The following is a 21,665-nucleotide window of genomic DNA, read 5'->3' as shown; positions in this document are numbered from 1 at the left end:
ACTCCTTCCTGAACCTAAACTACACGAAACCATCAAATACAGTGGATCCTATTTTTGAGTTTGTCCTCTTCTCTTTTTCAAACCTCTACTGCCAAGATCATCAGCACTTGCCTAAATGACGAAAATAGTCTCCTGACCAATTTCATTGCCACCAGACTTGCCTCCCACCAATCTATGCTTTATCCTCAGTCAAGGTGATCCACTGAAATGCAAATCTGATTATGGCCCTCTCTTGCTTGAAACTTTCAATGACTCCCCATTTGCAATTAGGCTAAAGTCCATAACATATTTCTAAGACTTGGCTTCTGATAACTTTCTTGGCTTAATCTCTTGCTACCCCATGCCTGAAACACTTAGTAGTGATTAGCATATATTTTATATTTATTGTTTTATTAATGTTAATTTATTTTTGAAAGAGAGAGACAGGGACAGAGTGTGAGAGGGGGAGGAGCAGGGAGAGAGGGAGACACAGAATCTGAAGCAGGCTCCAAGCTGTGAGCTGTCAGCACAGAGCATGATGCGGGGCTCGAACTCACAAACTGTGAGATCATGACCTGAGCCGAAGTCGGACGCTTAACCGACTGAGCCACCCAGGCGTCCCTATATTTATTTTAAAAACAAATGGGGGGCGCCTGGGTGGCTCAGTCGGTTAAGCGTCCGACTTCAGCTCAGGTCACGATCTCACGCTCCGTGAGTTCGAGCCCCGCGTCGGGCTCTGGGCTGATGGCTCAGAGCCTGGAGCCTGCTTCCGATTCTGTGTCTCCCTCTCTCTCTGCCCCTCCCCGTTCATGCTCTGTCTCTCTCTGTCTCAAAAATAAATAAACGTTAAAAAAAAAATTTAAAAACAAATGGTATTTTTCCTTACAAAATACAAAAAAGAAAAATTGTCTTGTTTATTGCTGTATCCCCAGAGGCCAGAATAGTGCCAAGAACACAGTAAGTGAGCAATAAATATTTCTTAAATGAATGAAAGAATATATGTATCAGTTCTAGTGACTACAGAATGGGGATAAGCAAGAAAAATGGAAACTTTCTAATTCAATAAGCATCTCTTAGAGTAGCATATTTACAAGAGTCATATTCTAAGATCTAGCAAATTTAAAAACCAACTACAGTGATCTCAGAAGAAAAACATTTTAAATGTGGAAAAAAGCACACTTGTTTAAATTTTACAAGAAACAAAATACAAATTCATAGTATCCTCATTACCTCTTATCTTCATGATTTTAAATTATGATTAATGCAGTGTTCCAAACTTAATCATTATATAATTAAAACAGATGAAGATAAGATACTTACTTTAAAATCAGGATGTCTATTCCAAAGGTAGTTTTTTTAGCCTTTAAATTTTTTTTTTTCCAACGTTTATTTATTTTTGGGACAGAGAGAGACAGAGCATGAATGGGGGAGGTGCAGAGAGAGAGGGAGACACAGAATCGGAAACAGGCTCCAGGCTCCAGGCTCCGAGCCATCAGCCCAGAGCCCGACGCGGGGCTCGAACTCACGGACCGCGAGATCGTGACCTGGCTGAAGTCGGACGCTTAACTGACTGCGCCACCCAGGCGCCCCAGTTTTTTTAGCCTTTAAAGACTAATATTAAATAACCTACAGAGAGAAAATTTTAAACTTGAACATCCAAGAAGCAAAAAAGTATTTTCATTAAGAAGTTGATTAAGAAGTTGATTATCTTTAGATAATGATATATATTAAGGATAATCTCCAGATGCTAATCTATACTGCTTAGGAATGAGAAACACTATTTCAATAAAAATAAAAACACCTTAGGGGAAAAAATGTTTTAAGGACTCTTTTCAACTAAAGTATGAGATATATTCTCAATTCCCTGTATTACTAAGTTGAAAAAGTAAATAATAGTTGCATCCTATACACATAAGAATGATTTATCAAGTGAGAGATAATTTCACTTATTGTATCTTTTCTCTCCAAAGGATATAAATTTATGTCTCTTCCTCTTGGCATGAAATATCTCTTAAGATTGCCTGGGGCACCTGGGTGGCTCAGTCAGTAAAGCATCTGACTTCAGCTCAGGCCATGATCTCATGGCTCTTGAGTTTGAGCACCACATCGGGCTCTGCATTGAGCTTGGAGCCTGCTTTGGATTCTCTCTCTCTCTCCCTCTGCCTGTCTCCTGCTCGTTCTATCTCTCTAAAAAAAAAATCTCCTAAGACTAACCATCTCCTTTGAGGGGCACCTGGGTGGCTCAGTGGGTTGAGCCTCCGATTTTGGCTCAGGTCATGATCTCATGGTTTGGTTCATGGGTTCAAGCCCCACATTGGGCTTGCTGCTGTCAGCGTGAAGCCCGCTTCAGATTCTCTGTCCCGCTCTGTCTCTGCCTCCTCCTGACTCGTGCTCTCTCAAAATTAAAACATTAAAAAGAAAAAAATCTCCTTTGAGATGTATGACTGGCTAAACATTTGGGGATAACAAAACACAAGGTTCTATCCCTATTCGGCACCAACATCAAGACAGAGTGCACGTAAATTAAAGATGACATGTTTGAAAAACCAAAATCATAAAACTATCATAAAATATTTGTGAATATTTATAAAATCTTTAGAAGCATTTGAAAACATTTCACCAAAGGTGGAAAATATAAGGCAAAGCTTGAGAGATCATGATATATAAAAACATAAAAATAAACATTAGCATTAGACTTAAATGAGGTTGTTTTTCTTTTTTTTTTTTAATTTTTTAATGTTTATTTATTTTTGAGAGATAGAGACAGAGCATGAGCAGGGAAGGGGCAGAGAGAGAGGGAGACTGAATTGGAAGCAGGCTCCAGGCTCCAAACTGTCAGCACAGAGCCTGATGTAAGGCTCGAACTCATGAACCATGAGATCATGACCTGAGCCACAGTCAGATGCTCAACTGACTAAGCTACCCAGGCACCCCTTAAATGAGGTTTTTAATCAATTAATTAATTAATTTTGAGAGAGAGAGAGCAAGCGAGCATGCAAGTAGTGGAGGAGCAGAGAGAGAGGGAGAGAGAGAACTTCAAGCAGGCTCCACACTGTCAGTGTGGAGCCTGACGCAGGGCTCAAACTCACAAACTGCGAGATCACGACCTGAGCCAAAGTCAGAAGCTTAACTGACTGAGCCACCCAGGCGCCCCATTAAATGAGGTTTTAATTTATTCACATGTAAGAAATCAAATAGTAGAATGGAGCTTATGATGAAAAGCAGTAAGACAATAATCACTTCCATGAAAAATGGGCAAAAGATGGGGACAAACAAAAACAATACAATGACCAATAAATACATTTTAAAATGTTCAACCTTTTTTCTAATCAAAGAAATGCAAATTAAAATGAGATGCCATTCTCACATATCCAATTAAGAGGAAAAAATGTAAATGCAACAAGGCAGTATGTATATATAAAATGTTCACATTTGAAAGATAGTAATTTTTCCTTTAAGATTTTCTTTTTTTTTTTTTTTTTTTTTCAACGTTTTTATTTATTTTTGGTACAGAGAGAGACAGAGCATGAACGGGGGAGAGGCAGAGAGAGAGGGAGACACAGAATCGGAAACAGGCTCCAGGCTCTGAGCCATCAGCCCAGAGCCCGACGCGGGGCTCGAACTCACGGACTGCGAGATCGTGACCTGGCTGAAGTCGGACGCTCAACCGACTGCGCCACCCAGGCGCCCCTCCTTTAAGATTTTCTTAAGAGTTTCTATAATTATCCAAAAAATCTTGGATATGCCAAAAGATTTAGTTATAAGGATATTCCTCACAGCTTTGTTTATAACATTGCAACATTGGAAATAATAGGGGTCGGTTAATTATGGCACATTCAGGGGTTCCTGGCTGGCTCAGTTGGTATAGCATGTGACTCTTTATCTCAGGGTTGTGAGTTCAAGCTCCAGGTTGGGTGTAGACCTTACTTAAAAAAAAAAAAAAAAGAAAAGAGAAAATTACGGCATAGTCAATGCTGCAATATTATATATCCATTTCAATGACACTAGAATATTAATAACATTGAAAAATGCTTACATCAAGTTTAAAAAGCAGTTTACCAGTTAATGTATAATATAATCCTATTTTTTCAATTACAATTTACTTTCATTAACATGTTTTATATAATAAATGTGTACCTTTTTTTTTTTAATCTTAGAGAATGCAAGCTGGGGAGGGGCAGAGAGACAGGGAGGGAGACAGAGAATCTGAAGCAGGCTCTGCACTGTCAGCATCAAGTCCAACATAGGGCTCAAACCCATGAACCGTGAGATCACGACCTAAGCCATAGTCAGATGCTCAAATGACTGAGCCACCCAGGTGCGTGCCCCTTTCTTTATTATTTTATTTTTTTAATTTTTATTAAAAAAATTTTTTTTTAATGTTTTTATTTATTTTTGAGACAGAGAGAGACAGAGCATGAGCAGGGGAGGGGCAGAGAGACGGGGAGACACAGAATCTGAAGCAGGCTCCAGGCTCTGAGCTGTCAGTACAGAGCCCAATGCGCGGCTTGAACTCACAGAGCATGAGATTATGACCTGAGCTGAATTCGGATGCTTAACCGACTGAGCCACCCAGGTGCACCCCCCCTTTCTTTTTTTAGTAAGAAAATTATTTTTCTATAAAGGCCAAGGAAATCACATTAGCTCTCTCCTGCTCCAATTCTATACTCTCCAAGCAAACTCCCGATTACCAACTTGTTTCCCCCAGGTATTTCCATAACAGAAAAGGGGGTGCCCTGGAGTGGAGACATGGACAATCTGTAAATTGCAAAGTGCTACCTCCCGTTGTAGATTTCTGGTGATACATACAGCCTAGGAAAAAAGTTAGACGCCATTAAAGGATGGAAACAAATTGAAAGGGAAGAAAACAATAAATAGGAATAAAGTATTAAAGTCAGGAACCTGGAAAAGAAGCTGAGGTATGGTCAAATATGTTTGCAAAGCCTCAGAACAAATATGAGTCTGTAGTAATGAGAAGTAATAAGAAGGTGATGATTATTGCAGGAAAATACGGACAAAGGATGTGGATAAGAAAAATCTACAAAACAACACACATTAAAAAAGAAAGTTTAGCCTCTTTTCTAACTAATTAATGCAAAACAAAATGAACATTAAAAAAACAGCTTATTCTGAAATGCAATATCCCAAACTATGCAGGGGGTAGTTTTCTATTGTCTGATGTAGTTCTCAAAGTCCATTCTACCTCAAATTCTCTCATAATGGCTTGTCACAGTGCCTCCTTCTCAGTTAAGATATTGTTTGGGTAAGATCAGATTTAAATGCCTAAGTTATTATCAATGAACATACCCACAAACGCAGGTTATTTTGAATAGTTTCAGTGAGCAAAATCTTTAGCCAACATCTTAAATATGATGAGTTTTGGTTTATTTTGATTGGAGGAAGAAATATTAAAAAGGGTCAAGTCTTGGAAGACACTCTGGACAATCAGAGCTAGCCTGAAGGCAGTGGAAGCCAAGAAGGCATACCAGAAGGAGGCAGGATCGAACACCAGTATGGATGGGGATACGAGGGCAAATTTATGTCATAATTCTGCATTCTGAAAATAAGTAATTTAAGTACGTAATATCTTGAGCATGCCAGGTACCATATTAAGAACTTCATGTAAACTTCTTTAACAATCTTATAGAAAATACTGTTAACAGCTATTTTATAAAATAGTTCATGCTATATAGAAAAGTAAACCTGGATTTCCTACCTCACACCATATATTCTAAAAAATTTTTTTTAACACTTATTTATTATTGAGAGACAGAGAGACACAGAGCATGAGCAGGGGAGGGGTAGAGAGAGGTAGAATCCGAAGCAGGCTCCAGGCTCTGAGCAATCAGCACAGAGCCCGACGGGGGGCTCGAACTCACAAACTGCGAGATCATGGCCTGAGCCGAAGTCAGTCACCCAACCAACTGAGCCACCCAGGTACCCCACACTATATATTCTAGAAATCAAAGATCTCATTGTGAAAGTATAACTCTAAAGCAAATAGAAGAAACTGTATAGAATATTACTGTGACTTTGGGAAGGACAGCACTTTTTCAGTAATACCCACAAAACACAGATAATGAATCAAAAAATTAATGTATTTGACTACATCAAACTAAAGATACTTGTTCAACAACAAAACCTTATAAATAAAATTTACAGGTGGCTGACTGGGAAAAATTATTTGCAACATCTAACATGGCCAAGAGATGATATCTAGAACATGGGTTGTTCTGTAAACAGTTAGACAGTAAATATTTTAGGATTTCTGGGTGATATGGTCTTTGTTGCAACTGCTCAACTCTGCTGTTGTAGCATGAAAGCAGCCATATACAGTATAAACATGAACGAATGTGGTTGTGTTCTAAGAAAACTTTATTTATAACATAGGTGGTAAGCAGGATTTGGCTTGCAGGCTGCAATTTGTTGACCCCCTAATCTAGAATATACAAAAAATTCTTATGGATCAGCAAGAAAAATTTAGTAAACTCAATGGAAAACTAGGCAAAGGATATCAAGAAGCAATTGGCAAAATGAAAAATCTAAATGGCTAAACAAGTATATGGATGTGCAACTTTATTAATATGAGAAATGCAAATTAAAAGGAAATGCCATTTTGCACCCAACACATTTGTGAGAACATGAAAGTCAGACAATTCAGGTGGAGGAAAGGGCATAGGGAAACATGGAATCCTCATGCCCTGCTGATGAATGTCAGTTCTAGAGAGACATTCTGCAGAGCAATCTAGAAGTGCTAAGTGAACTTAAGTATGTGTTTCCATAATCTGAATAAAGGAAAGCTCTTTGATAAAGGGCAGCAGGCACTTTCTAACAACACAAGAACATTTTCCTTATTTTGTGATTAGATACAACATAATTTTTCTCCTTTCACTACAAACAGATAATAACACCATCATAGACTGTCACTAGTCTACAGACCAGCTATTATAAACTACTTTCCACCAATGTGTTTTAGACATGAAAAAAATCTTAATATTCTTAGCATCTAATTATTTTGCAGTTTAGAGCTTCACGTCTTTAAGAGAACTGGCTTTATGATACTGATGAATGGAGTGTAAAATTTACATAAATGTAAGACAAAACAAGACTTCAATTTTGTAGGATAGACAGACAGTTACAGGGTTCTGCTCTTAGACCTTTCTGTGTTCTCCCTCCTCTCAGGTGTCAGGAGCATGTCAGTAGAAAACTGTGAGAAATGGTCAGTTAATAAGAATGGACAACTATTGAATATCCATCAATCTTTAGCTAAATAAAACTATGATATAAGGATGTTTTTCTCTCTTTTCAATGGAAAACTAAATTAGACAATATAACCTGATTGGTAATTAGAATTGCAACTTCCTTTAGCCATTTTTTTCCTACCTCCACCCTGAGTACAATCTATTGTGGCATTAGGTTTTGAAATAGAGGCTTTCCTTTCATTGAATTCATTTGCCATAGTCTGATAAAATATACAATGGATTATTCAAATTATTATGGCCTAAACAGCAAAAGTAGCTTGCAAAAACACTGATTAAAATGGCTTATTGTATCAAAGAAAATATATCCACATGCTTTACCTTTTTTTCTTTTTTAAAGTTTTTATTTTTAAGTAATCTCTGCACCCAACGTGGGGCTTGACCTCATGACCCACAACCCCGAGATCAAGAGTTACATCCTCCACCGACTAAGCCAGCCAGGTACCCCTCTACATGCTTTACCTTAAAAATAATTTGTGACTCAACTTTACTTCCAGTACTGAAAACCACTTCAGAGTTCAAAAAGCTGTGAAATAAATGAAACATTTTCTTTCTTCTCAGTCTTGTATCACATGTTCATTTGCTTAAAATGTTAGATTACACTAAAGCATATGTATACTATTGTTTGAGTAGTCATTAAGAGAAAAATAGTTTACAGTGAATTGTACACATTAAACAGGTGAATTTTATGGTATTTACTTGTATCTCAAGCTGCTAAAAAAAGTGGTTTAGATAATCAGTCATCTAGCCTTGTGGCTCTTAATTATAATAGAATGAAATCAGAGGCAAAAAGGAGTGGAATGAGGCTAGCCAATCAAGAGTTGGGCTAAATTTCCATCCTATTGTATTTGGCCTTTAAGTAATCTCGAAAGAGAACATGTGCATGTGTGTGAGGGGGCAGTTAGAAAGAGAGAGAGAGAGAGAGAAAGAGAGAGAGAGAGGAGGGAAAGAGGGAAAGGGGAGACAGGGAGAGAGAGAGAGAAAGGGGGTGGGAGAGCCTGGCTCTGTGGACAAGGGAGGAAGTACTAGAGCAAAAGGTCAAGATCAATCAAATGTCAGAGTTGAAATACTTTTCCATGAATTCCTAAGAAACATACACTAACTTAGAGAAGACTTCTGTCAGACACTATTGAAAGGAAACATGATAGTCCTCTTTCTTCACCCATAAACAGGCCATTTCCAAAACAATAGAGAGAGCACAGGAATCTCATTTAAAAAAGCCTTCTTGGGGTGCCTGAGTTGCTCAGTTGGTTGAGCGTCCAACTTCTGCTCAGGTCAAGATCTCAGGGTTTGTGAGTTCAAGCCCTGTGTCGCGCTCTGTGCTGACAGCTCGGAGCCTGGAGCCTGCTTCAGATTCTGTCTCCTTCGCTCTCTGCCCCTCCCCACTTGTGCTCTGTCTCTCAAAAATAAATAAATGTAAAAAAAAAAAAAAAGCCTTCTTTCTGTGGCCTGCAACAACTTTCATATACAGGTTGCTTGAGTGAAAACTGAAGGCTGCTTTTAGAATCAAGAATTTAAGAACAACAAAGATCATAGTGTAATGTAAAGGGAACAATTTTCACAGAAAAGAATAAAAGTTTTTGAAAAAAGACAACACATAGATGATGGTAAAACATACAATGCTGGTACACATTTATTCTTTTATTGCTAAACATCAAATGCCAGGAACCATGGTATCTTCAAGTTAAATACTAAGAATGAATTACAGCACAGTCGCAAGATCTGCAGGAAAAAATACCTGTGCACCATTAATTAGTATGTGGATGTTCAATAAATACCATAGGACAAACTGATGACTGAGAGCCATGTATCCATGAAGTGCTTGTTTGAAATTTGCTGTTAGAATAGGTGACCATGACCTATAAGGGCGATTATCAAAATGTCAAGTTTAACTGCATGTCTTTTCAAACTGAGATGAAAAAATATATACCTTCTATACAGATTATAGGGGATTAAAAAAAAACCTCTTGAAAATGTAAACAATGTAGAGTAGGAACACTGAAAATAAAGTTTTACTGTTGAACAACGTGACAACACAGAAAGAACATTTTCTTCAAATCCTTAAAATAATTCATTTTTCTAATTGCTCTACAGAAATCAAAATGGATTATTTTCATAAAGATGATAATATCTTTATGGGACACAAAGACCTTCCAAGTTATTTTTTATGTTAACATATATATACAGTATTCAATAATACTATTTGTAGCTTAAATAGAAACATGCTTTTCTAATCCATAAATAACACTATTCATCATCCATTCAACCACATTTATTAAGTATTTATGATGTCCCATGCACTGTCCCAGGGATGCAAAGATGAGTATGACATGGTCCTTACTCCAGAAGTGCCCACAGTCAAGCTGGACACAGATAACATTTCCTTTCTTGCATGATAAGGTCATTTCTATACAAATGCGATGGATCTGCTCAATATCCTAATAAGGGTGGTTCCCAAATCCTGACCCTAGAGAGCAACAGACCACGATGTTCAAATTCTACAAGAAAATTAGTTTTTTTTTCCCCAGAGAAAGAAGGGGTAGGATTTCCTCTATTAAGATTTTTTTCTCAGTTTCAAAAAACTGACCTGCACATATACAACATGTTGATTAGTAAATTGCTTAGTTTATGTAATCAAATTAATTATACAAGTATTTCATGGCACTTCCCAGGCTCTACTACCTAAACAGGTCTGAGCTCACTCTGCTAACAGTCTTTGATCCCAAAGGACTATCTACCGAAGAACACAACAAAAGTTTTTTTTTTTTTTTCTGGGATAAACGAATAATGTGTACGGTTTTAATAGCGGTAATAACTGATGACCTCAAGTCATTAATAACATCTTAACATACTCCATATATAATTTCTATTTAAGAAGGCAGGCAAACTTGTAATACAGTCTAAAGAGTTTCTTAAAAATGATTAAAAAGTTTTAGTGCCTGAAGAGCAACTCAATGATGGGAAAAAGGTGAACACCATGGAATATCTCACTTAGTGAAGAAGTTGGGTACATGGGTGTTAATGTTCTTGAGTGCATGAGAGAAGCACTTATTTTTCATCAAAGAATTGCATGCTCATACACTTAGAAGACCAATAGCTTCACAGTGGCCTGTTGACTTTCTGGATCTTCCAGGGCTGCATCTCCAGTGCAAAAGACCTTGAACTACTCAGGGCACTTTTGGGCTCAAGAGTCAGTTCCCAGCCTCTGGCAAGTCCACATCTGTACTCCCGTGTAGCCATTCTCACTGTACTACCAAGTCTTCCGTGGACCCATAGAGGTAGCTTAGAGGAAAGATGGAAAGCAAGGCCTGGGCATTTAATTACTTAATATAGAGAAACATGGAAGCTGCTGGTGAGGACAAAGTATGGTTGAGAGCTTAAGGTAGGTGCTTCTTGAAGACAGGAACCCAGGACCTAGGCCCCAGATAACCCCAGCAGCACAAGAGAAAATGTCTACCCTGGAAGGGTTTCGAGCTTCAAAGCTTTGTAGAGAATGGTAACCAGGACTGTAGCAGATCTGTCTTGTGATCTGTTAGAAGACCAGGCTCAGTTCTGAGGTTCAACTTTAACTTCCTCAGCTCACAGGCTGCAAGTGAAAGACACCTCTTTCAGCTCACTCTAAATGTTAAGGCTAATGCTGCTTTATGAGGGCATGGGGACACATCAAAGAGACAATTCCTGTGGGGCAAAACATGCATCATGGTATTGTAGGCCCTACTTCCTACTTTTTTCACTTATTTGGCATCATTTGACAAAAATTTCTCCTTTCATGTCAGCAGATACTTTTATAGAATTTTATTAACTGCAATCAGACCTCAGTTGTCAGAGTACAAAATAATACACCACTAAATCTTAAAATTCTTTTCAAACAAGACAAAGGACAAGAGATACAGGCCAAGAAAATGCTCACCCTTCCACTTGGCCAGATTCTGGTCTTCTTCAAATCTGGATTCATGATGTTTTTTCAAAAAGTTTGCCCCAATTAATTCCACCTAATTCTGTTCTCCTTTACACTACTGCAACATGATCTGGAGTTGCACAAAATGGTTTAACATGAATTTTCACTTGTTTAGAAATTGTTCCACAAGCATCTGAAATTTGTTAAGTTCAATCTTTAAAATCAGAATGTAGTCAGAGACTATGCCTTTCATTTCTTCTGTTTATCCTCCATCCCAGAGTTTGGATATTCTGATACATGAGGAGCTTAAAGTTGTTAGTTAAAATGTAATTTTAAGGAAACACTTTATATTTCATACCAAGGATCATTCTGCCAGATGAATGCAAATATTACCGTGCCGTAACCATCCAGAGTCCCAGGGTCACGTTGGCAGCCAAAAGTACACTGCCACCAAGCAAGATGAAAAATCCTATCAGATCTTTGACATCATTGTCTCCAATCACTGAGGTAAGGGTGGCATCTAGGAAAGAGTTTAAAATCCACTGACCATCCAAAGCAAAGCAGGGCACTGCATTAACAATAGCCAGAGCTCCTGAGAGGGAAATCAGGTACCTGGGTAAAATCAGTTAAGGATCCGACTGTGAGGTCTGAGAAGAAACCACATTTCTGGTAGTCAGAAGAGAATGTTTTACTAGGGCTGGATTTGAGATTATAGCTGCTTTCTTTAAATCTCTGCCCACAAGTATAGGACATTCCTTCCTAGATCTCTACCATTTAAAATAAATTATTCATGGGGCGCCTGGGTAGCGCAGTCGGTTAAGCGTCCGACTTCAGCCAGGTCACGATCTCGCGGTCCGTGAGTTCGAGCCCCGCGTCAGGCTCTGGGCTGATGGCTCAGAGCCTGGAGCCTGTTTCCGATTCTGTGTCTCCCTCTCTCTCTGCCCCTCCCCCGTTCATGCTCTGTCTCTCTATGTCCCAAAAATAAATTAAAAAACGTTGAAAAAAAAATAAATTATTCATATTATTTCAAAGCTCAAAAATCTTGGCTAGAAAAATAAGGGCCAACCATTTGTAAACTAAGACAATCTATAACAAACTCCAAGGAAGACTGAGTCTTTGTAATACTTTAATGACACAACAAGAGAAAGGAATGTGGAAGCAATTAGCAATAAAGGAAAATTACTTTTTGATCCCTACAAAGTATTACCTTATCTTAGGGAACATAAGGATTTTGGCCCCTTCAACTCTATTTTACTATTATCTATAACTAGTGTACACTATAAGTAGTATAAATATTAACTGTAACACAAATATAACTGTATTTTACTGCCATCTAAAAGCTTATATATGTCATAAATCTCTGAGACAAAGCTGCAATCTACAAGGTACTATCTTGATTGTACATATTTTTTACTAACTGTTCATTTGTTTTCCCTTTCATGTTTTCGCAAATTATTGAGGAAGGAAATGAAAATGATTTAAAAGTGACAAAAATATGTATTGTGCACCTGAAACTGATATAATATCGTACGTTTACTATACTGGAATTAAAAAAAATCCATTTTTAGTAATAAAATCTAGAAGGTAAAAAAGAAAAAACAATGACAAAAATAAAGAACCCTTCCAAAGTGTTCAAATTCTTCATAATAACAAATTTTAGAAAATGTCAAGTTTTATATTCCAACATAATATGCTAAAGAACACGTGAGATTTTGTCCTCTGAATTGCTATTTTAGTAGTGGAAACCAGTTTGATCTCCCTTATGCATTCTTCCACTTAGTCCAAGGTAACAGGTTCACAAGGGGCAGAGTTCATCACCTCACTGGCATTTTGAGCTTTCATTCTTTATAAACTTACTAAAAAAGGTCTTAGATCTGTAAATTCAACTCTCAAATTATATTCTGGGTTCCCTCCCTTCCATATCTTAACTTTTCTCCTTCCCTGAGCAATCTCTTTCCTCTGACTTCTTCCTTCCTATATAGAATCTGATCTTTTTCAACTTTAAAGTCTCTTTTTCAGTTGTTACCAATCAATGGACACTTGTAAGGTCTATGCATGCTCTATTCAAGGTAAGCCTAATCACGTTCCAAGTAACACCGTTTAAAAACATTCTTTACACCAGAAAGGATACTTGACAAATGTCTCCACAACCACAGGCAGATCTATGCTTAGAAAGTTGAAGCGTGGGATAAAACTGGTGATGCTCACTGAAAAAGAAAAACAAGGAATAATGAATATTGTTCATATAGAGAAGCAACAGCATTATAAAATTTTCCATGTGGTCAACAATTGGGCTAGTCTATTAAACTGGTTGAGAAAGCTCTTCCCAAACATAAGCAGGCAGCCTGTATGCCCCACATATAAAAACAATTATTCTAGAACATCTAATAAATATAGTGGAATACAGAAATTCATATCTCAGTATGTACTTATATTTGGAGGTAAGAATAATATAAAACTGACTATATACCAAGCATGACTACCAAATAAAGAGACTGACTTAAAAACTATGGCAGAATTTATGAAGAGTCCTTATCCTTCAAAGAGGCATAACCTGAAAATCACATTTACTCTATTATGCCACTTAACTTCTTTCTGGTCTTGGTTTTCTCTTACTAAATCATTACTAAAACAAGGATTATGACTAGGGGAAATTTTTGGTCTCTTCCACTCTGTGCATTCCGTAATCCTGTTTTTGCTCAAAACATTTACAAATTTCTCTGTAATTAGGTAGAACATATAGTACATATTTCTGAATTACATAGTACATAGTTCTGAATTATTCCAAAAGGGAACTTCCTTTCCATTTGTTGAGGATATATTTAATATTTGCATTCTAGGGGTGCCTGGGTGGTTCAGTCGGTTGAGTGTCTGACTTCGGCTCAGGTCATGATCTCATGGCACATGGGTTTGAGCCCCACGTCGGGCTCTGTGCTGACAGCTCAGAGCCTGGAACCTGCTTCCGATTCTATGTTCCCTCTCTGACCGCCTCTACCCTGCTCCTACTCTGTCTCTCTCTCTCTCAAAAAGAAATAAAACATTAAAAAAATAATATTTGCATTCTAGAGTCACTTAGTGTCAAACTGATAAAGAAGAAGAATGACCCAGGTTACAGGCTATGACTATGAAACAATGAGACAGCCTTTTAAAGAGTAATATAAAACCCCCATGCCCATCAACTGATGAATGAATAAAGAAAATGTGATATGTCCATTAAACAGAATATTATTTTGCCATAAAAAGGAATGACCTACTGAGACATGCTACAACATGGATGAACCTTGGAGACATTACGCTAAGTGAAAGAAGTCAGTCACAAAATATCCTACTTATATGAAATGTGCAGACTAGGCAAACTTATAGAAACAGAAAGTAGATTAGTGGTTGCCAAGGACTGGGGGTGGGGAGAAATGAGAAGTGACTGATAGTGAATATACTGTTTCTTTTTGGGGTGATGAAGATATTCTAGAACTAGATTGTGGTAATGGTTGCACAACTCTGAATATATTAAAAAACCTTCAATTGTATGCTTTAAAAGGCTCAAATATATGGCATGTGAATTATATTTCCACAAAACCATTATAAAAAAAGGAACTTAAAAAAAATCTTGTTCAACAAAATTAGACTATATGATCTTCAGCAATATGAAGAAGCTATCTATTTAGTCCCAATAATGTAGCCTCTGTTAAAACAATTATGCCAGCCCAGTTCTGAAAATTATATTCAAGGGCATCTGGGTACCTCAGTCAGTTAAGCATATGACTTTGGCTCAGGTCATGATCTCATGGTTCATGAGTTTGAGCCCCACATTGGGCTCTGCACTGACAGCACGGAGCCTGCTTTGGATCCTCTGTCTCCTTCTCTCTCTGCCCCTCTCCAGCTTGCATGTGTACTTTCTCTCTCTCTCTCTGTCTTTCTCCCTCTCTGTCTCTCACTCTCTCTCAAAAATAAATAAACATTAGGGCACCTGGGAGGCTCAGGTGGTTGGGCATCCTACTCTTTATCATGGCTACAGTCATGATCTCATGGTTTGTGAGTTTGGGCCCCATGTGGGGCTCTATGCTGACAATGGGAAGCCTGCTTGGGATTCTCTGTCTCCCTCTCTCTCTGCCCACCCCCCCCCAACTCGCTCTCTCTCAAAAATAAAAAATAAACATAAAAAACATGAAAATTATATTAATATAAAATTCATGTGTTATGCATAAATTATAGTCTTACCACTATAACTCCCGGCATTCTTTGGGGTATGTTGCTCTTGCCACTGTTTTGGGAACTTGGGTAGGTTTAACAAACTCTCAGAGAACATCTGAGAGATCATCTATGTGACTTGGACATAAATGGTAGTGAAGAAAATAAGTCACTCTCCATAGGCAGACATGGGATTCAGTTACACCTTGTTTCATAAAATTCAGATTATTTTCCTAATGCCTAAATTTCATACAATACTGAAGAACAAGTTAAGAAGACTTAAAAAGTAGTCAAATTTATAATAAATAAAATTAACCCAAGGATTTGTACTGAGTTTCTACCATGAAGAATATATGACATCTTAATGATTTTCTGAGGGTCTACCATAATAAGTACCCACCTGTGTAATGAAGATGCAGTGGATGGCCTACATACAACATATCAATTTGAGGAGGATGTTTCACTTTTATTAAGCGAGTATGAGTTTCCAAAGAAGGTATTATACAGAAACTGGAACTTGAACTTTTTTTACAATCTTTATTGGTTCTACAAACTTGTGTGGCTTCAACTGCTTTCCGGGCGGGTAGGCATGTATGCTATGAGTAAAATATTAATTAGTCAATACCCAAAATAATTTACTAACAAGAAAAACAGCAAGTTCCAGTGCTCAGTATCTTTCATGTTACAGAGCATATTAGGAACAAAGTTCATTTAAAAGAAATGCCATTTATGTGCACCTAGTATAAATTAGATTCAAGTATTCTACTTCAGCCAAATAAGATATTATACCTATAAATTTTTAAAGATTCTCAGATGAAATGTGGCAAGTGAAATATAGAAATTTTAATAAAACGATATGAAACAAAAGGGAAAAGTGTTCATAGATTACATTTTAGTTCTATATGCTTATTTTATAAAAATTATATCAGACAAGCAAGATTGCTTCAGGGACAACTCACCAAACGCTTATTAAAGTTATTTCTGTAGGAAAAGCACACATCTGTGAGGCTGTGATTGTTACAACATTCAGTCGAACCATCTAGCCGTTTGTATGCTAAAGAGAAATAGTGAATTAGAATCTGTTATATAGAAGTACATTTGTAATGAAAATTTTGCTTTCAAGACAAAAAGAGTAAGTAAAATGCATATGAATTTGGAAACAATTGTGTGTTCCTAGTTCAGTCTGACAGGCTACTCACTGCAGTGATTTTATGTTACAAAAAGAGACACGATATTACAAAAAGACTTGTCCAGTTTGAAATCAAGAAGCAGCACTTACCGTAGATTTCTGTCTTCCTATAAACTTACCTATTAATAAAGCTAGGGTTCCAGGGTCTCAGTAAGTTTTGCAGTAACTCCAGCTACTCAAGCACAAATATTTAATGAGCCACTATTAGCTGTCCTAATGCTACTGATCCAGTATTACTTGAGTTCAGCAGAGTGGGCAAGAGGATGCCTAAAAGACTCTCATCCCTAAAGACATCCCCATTAGATCAAATATCTATCTTGCCTCCTTGCTTACCTTACGGCTTTCCTCATAAAATCAGGGCAGCCCAATCTGACCCCAGAGATGTACACATATTTGCCTGCATACCAATAATCCAGTTACCACTTTTGGAAGACAATGCAAACAGGGTAACTGTTTATTCTCATTATTCATTTATTTTTCAAAGGTTTTTGGTGTACTCCCTCACTTGTATCTGGGGCAGAATAAGAAAACTAAATCACTGATATAGGTGGAATAAAAATGATTCCATGTGTTTATTTTGGAAGGTTTCCTGCACTCAGCATATCAAACCTGTAAAGCATAAACTGATGTGTAGCAGGGACCAATTAAACTTAGAATCTTATATGTATGCTACCATAGATGTGCTAAGGAAGACAGATTGAAGAGCAAAGTTACCAGAGAACTACCAAAAAAAGTACATTTTCTAGTACCACAAAAAGTTTTTCTATTACAAGTGTGTCTTCAAGAGCACTGGCAGGAAAATTTAGTTGATATGCAATATGATTGTACAAGGATTTTGTATTTTAGTCATCGGTCGTTGTTTGGTTTTCAGTTTTTTTTTTTAAACTAGGTTATTTGAGGGAGACATCTTGTATTGGTTAGAGTGGATCCCCCCCAGCCACTGTGGCTCTCTCTCCTTGGTCTACATAAAATTAAGAACAAAACAGGTGAAACAAACTAACTGATAAATCAGTTTCTCTTCTGCATTGCTTGGCTGTGTGGGCAGTTTTGTTTTCTTTTTTCTTTCTCTGTTGTTTTCTTATAATTGAATAGGTGTTTAAATTTTAAATAAGGATTTGTATTTGAAATATGAAGGCAAACTGTGAGTAGCAAATGGTACAGATAAACCTGTGCCTGTAATCAATAATCTGTCACCCTTAATAGTAAAGTATAAAGTACAAAGTTGTTTAGGATTTTTTTTTTTTTTACCAATCCAGGCTACAGTTTCAGGGTTGTCTCTGATCAGTTGCCAAGTCCCACCAATTTTTACCTCCTCATTATTTTTCTCCTAGATATTTGCATTTGAGTGCAGGCTCTAACTTCTCACCTGACCCATTTGAAGAATCCTAAGAAGTCTTGTTTGCTTACCACCTATTAGCATACGCAAGCCTTTCCTACATACCAAATGCTTCAGAATCATCGTCCTGAGTAAAACAATGAGAATGTAACTCCTCTGATCAAAACTTTCCAAGGACTGCACTACTCCCAAATAACGTCTAAATTCCATAGCCTAAAACTGAAAGATTGCTGCTTTTTTTCTCATCTTATCTCATACTATTATCTTGCTGAACCAAATTACTAGCAGTTCCCTAACTGCTTTCTAGGTTCTGGTGCCAAGGTTTATTTCCATTTTGGCCTCCTGAAATTAGACTCATTGTTGAGGCCCAACTCAAGGGGTGATGCTATGAAACCTGCTCTCATCTTCCCAGTGAAGACTGACCACCACCAACTCCCACAATTCCCACCAATTCCTGTCATTACCTACAATTAACCTTGTACTGCAATTAACCTTGTACTGTAATAACGTGGGCATGGTCTGCTTTTTTTTTTAATTTAAATTCCAGTTAGTTAACATATAGTATAATATTACTTTTAGGTATACAATATCATGATTCAACACTTCTATGCATCACCCGGTGCTCATCACAGGTACACTCCTTAATCCCTATCAAATGCTCTGTGTCTTTGACTGGACTGTGAGCTCCTTGAGAAAAAAGTTTCTCAATCTTACATAAGGTAGATAACTCAGTATACATTGAATACATATATGACATTCTGTGCCACTTTCCTTTGTATTAGAAATCTAGAAAATTTACATCTGATACTTGATCACTAACTTTTCTTGGAGGAATATATACAATACAGAATTTAAAGTCAAGAATTTGATATCACTATTGATGCAGCATGTACGGAAACACAAATGCCAAAACAGGCCAAGCAGGTTTCAAATAAATGAAGTAGATAGTGTGTGGGGAAAAAAATAGGGAGTAGAGGGACTGCGATGAATTAGAAAATGTATACCCTGCTTTATGGGATTAGCAGCCAGGCACTCAACCTGGGGGCTTGATTCCACGGACTGTTGATTTTATTCCAAGAGAAATCTGAAATCTGGACTTTAATGTGAAACCTCTTCAATTTTAAATATTGGCATCTAATATAAAAAAATACCACGGGGCGCCTGGGTGGCGCAGTCGGTTAAGCGTCCGACTTCAGCCAGGTTACGATCTCGCGGTCCGTGAGTTCGAGCCCCGCGTCGGGCTCTGGGCTGATGGCTCAGAGCCTGGAGCCTGTTTCCGATTCTGTGTCTCCCTCTCTCTCTGCCCCTCCCCCGTTCATGCTCTGTCTCTCTCTGTCCCAAAAATAAATAAACGTTGAAAAAAAAATTTTTTTAAAAAAATACCACATAAGCCAGACCAAATACATTTGCCAAGGCTGGATTTGGTCTCTGGGCTACCACCAATTTGCAACCTTTATGTTATGGCTTCTTCCTATGATGATTACTCTAACTAAAACATAAATCCATGGCTGTGGCCATCCTCACAAGTGTAAATATCTCCTGACAAACAGAATTTTCCAATAAAGAGTTACATATTTTGTGGTCATTTGAGAGGTAAATTTGATATTTCTCTGTTTATCAATTAAAAAAAAGTTCTATGTTAAAAAAAACTTTATTTTAGAATATTTTCTACTGGGTCACATTAAAGGACAAGTTGCTAAGTCAATTTCTGTAACTCGATTCTTAACCTATAAATGGGGATGCCACAGACAATTCTCATATTAGCGTATGTACTTTTTTACTAAGCATGACAGGCCAATCCAATTCTACTTTCGAAGAAGCACTCAAGATTGCATTGAAAGGTCCCAGAGGCATTTGTAGGTTGAATTTAACTCTGAAAGATTAGACTTCTCCCTTAACTCTCAGTCTGGGAGACAATTAGGTAATTCAAGAACAGATCAGTTTCATAATTCTACCATAGGGAGAACCTGCATATTCTGAATGAACCCTAAGATGGGTCCTAAGATAGTTGTAGAAATAGTTTAGCCTCCAAAGCATAGTCTAGAACAGAGGTTAATTTTTTAAAAGTAATCTCTGCACCCAATGTGGGGTTTGAACTTACAACCCTGAGATCAAGAGTCACACGCTCCAGTTGAGCCAGCCAGGCACCCACCAGAGGTTAATTTCATTTTTTTATTTATTTAAAAAATGTTTATTTATTTTGAAAGAGCGAGAGAGGGAGAGAGTGCACACGTGCACATAAGCAGGGGAGGGGCAGAGAGAGAGAGAAAGACAGAGAATCCCAAGCAGGCACTGTGCTGTCAGTGCAGAGCCTGACATGGGCCTCAATCTAAGGAATCACAAGATCATGACCTGAGCTAAAATCAAGAGTCAGACGTCTAATGAGCCGCTGGGGCGCCCTGAGGTTAGTTTTAGGAAAAGACTGGAACCTTTTTCAATGTATAGTTCACAGTCCCCACTACTTTCTCTATTACTAAAATGAACTGAATAATTTTCTTATCCTAGCTTATTAAATATATAAATGTAGTTAGAGCTCCAACACAGGGAGGCAAGCCTATTTATTTATTCTTTTTAAAAAAATTTTTATATTTTTAAGAGACAGAGAGAGACAGAACACAAGTTGGGGAGGGGCAGATAGAGAGGGAGACACAGAATCAGAAGCAGGCTCCAGGCTCCAAGCTGCCAGCACAGAGCCCGACGCGGGGCTTGAACTCACTAACCACGAGATCATGACCTGAGCCAAAGTCTGATGCTAAACCAACTGAGCCACCCAGGCGCCCCTCCTCTTTATTTGTTCTTAGTTCTATAGAATTTATACCAGCATCACCTAATAAGTAGTTAAAAAAAATTATAAACACACACACATATACACACATTCTCTCTTCAATTTAGGATAGCAAAAGAACTTTGGATCATAACTTGATGTTCACAATGAAAAAACAGATACTTTTCCCCAAACAGTAGAGAAGATTAGGCATAAAAACAATCTGAGTACTCAAAATACATGGAAAGGATTCCTGGAAGTTTCCTTTTATTATCTTAAACTAGGTGGGGAAGGGTCTCTTCTCACTTCAGTTATAGATACATATGTATAGATACATAAGACAGGAATACATTATTCCTGTTGCCAGGCAGTTACAGGGATATACCCTCACCTCCTCTGAATAGGAATATAGGCTGTTCAATGGGGATGGCTGAGTCTGAGCTCAAAGCTTCTTTTTAGGGAGCAGTTGCTTTTAGTTTTCAATCTCATGCTCCTGGAAACCTAGTTCAAATGCTGGACTTGTTGAGTACAGTCTTTCTTATTCAAGATAATGCTTTCAGGAAAGAAAAAAGGAATTTAGCTTTATGTGTATATGAAATGAAGGATTCCTCTCAAACTAAAGAAAGAGGATGCAAGCTACTTGTTAGGAAAATAGTTCCAAATAAAGAGCCAGACTAGTTCTTTTCTGTAACTTTCAATTCCACTCAAATCACAAAGTGGCATATGGACACGCAGCAATTGTAAAAGTAGAGGCTTTACTATGAATGGGGGTAAAGTTTTGTTTTCTGTTCTGACCCAGAATGAGATCAGAGATCTATTTCAGGTGCAATGGGCTCCAAGTCCTGACCCAGTGTCCTTTTTTGGGGCTTCCTGGAAAGGCCATTCAATCTCCAAGGAGTGTATGGGACAAGCTCCTTAGGCTGGCCCCATGTACCAGGGGAAGAGGTGGAATTTAACCAGCCTTACCTCTGTCGGTGACATTTGTAGTTTAGTGAGTTAATGTTTAAAAATCAAAAAGGAAAGGATTAACAGAAGAAAAGCAGGTCTAAACA

At 37.7% G+C, this 21,665-nt stretch overlaps 1 protein-coding gene across 11 annotated transcripts in view; it reads right to left on the bottom strand.

Annotated features, from left to right (window-relative positions):
• Window positions 1-21,665, bottom strand: part of MBTPS2 (membrane bound transcription factor peptidase, site 2) — a 103,977-nt gene that overhangs the window by 53,598 nt on the left and 28,714 nt on the right. For 8 of the 11 annotated variants that reach the window (XM_045471819.1, XM_045471815.1, XM_045471821.1 and 5 more), the window contains exons 8-11: window positions 16,284-16,378; window positions 15,725-15,920; window positions 13,268-13,343; window positions 11,530-11,748 (exon numbers count right to left, since the gene is read on the bottom strand). In XM_045471819.1, coding sequence (XP_045327775.1) covers window positions 11,530-11,748; window positions 13,268-13,343; window positions 15,725-15,920; window positions 16,284-16,378 — 586 coding nt within the window. Of the gene's footprint in view, window positions 1-8,840; window positions 11,749-13,267; window positions 13,344-15,724; window positions 15,921-16,283; window positions 16,379-21,665 lie in introns of those variants that run through there. The other 3 variants (XM_045471826.1, XM_045471824.1, XM_045471823.1) reach the window with 2 other exon arrangements.

This window comes from Leopardus geoffroyi, chromosome X (assembly GCF_018350155.1).
Source record: "Leopardus geoffroyi isolate Oge1 chromosome X, O.geoffroyi_Oge1_pat1.0, whole genome shotgun sequence".
NCBI classification, from domain to species: Eukaryota; Metazoa; Chordata; class Mammalia; order Carnivora; family Felidae; genus Leopardus; species Leopardus geoffroyi.
The sequence above is the reverse complement of the archived record's forward strand: the minus strand, read 5'-3'. Positions and strand labels throughout refer to the sequence as shown.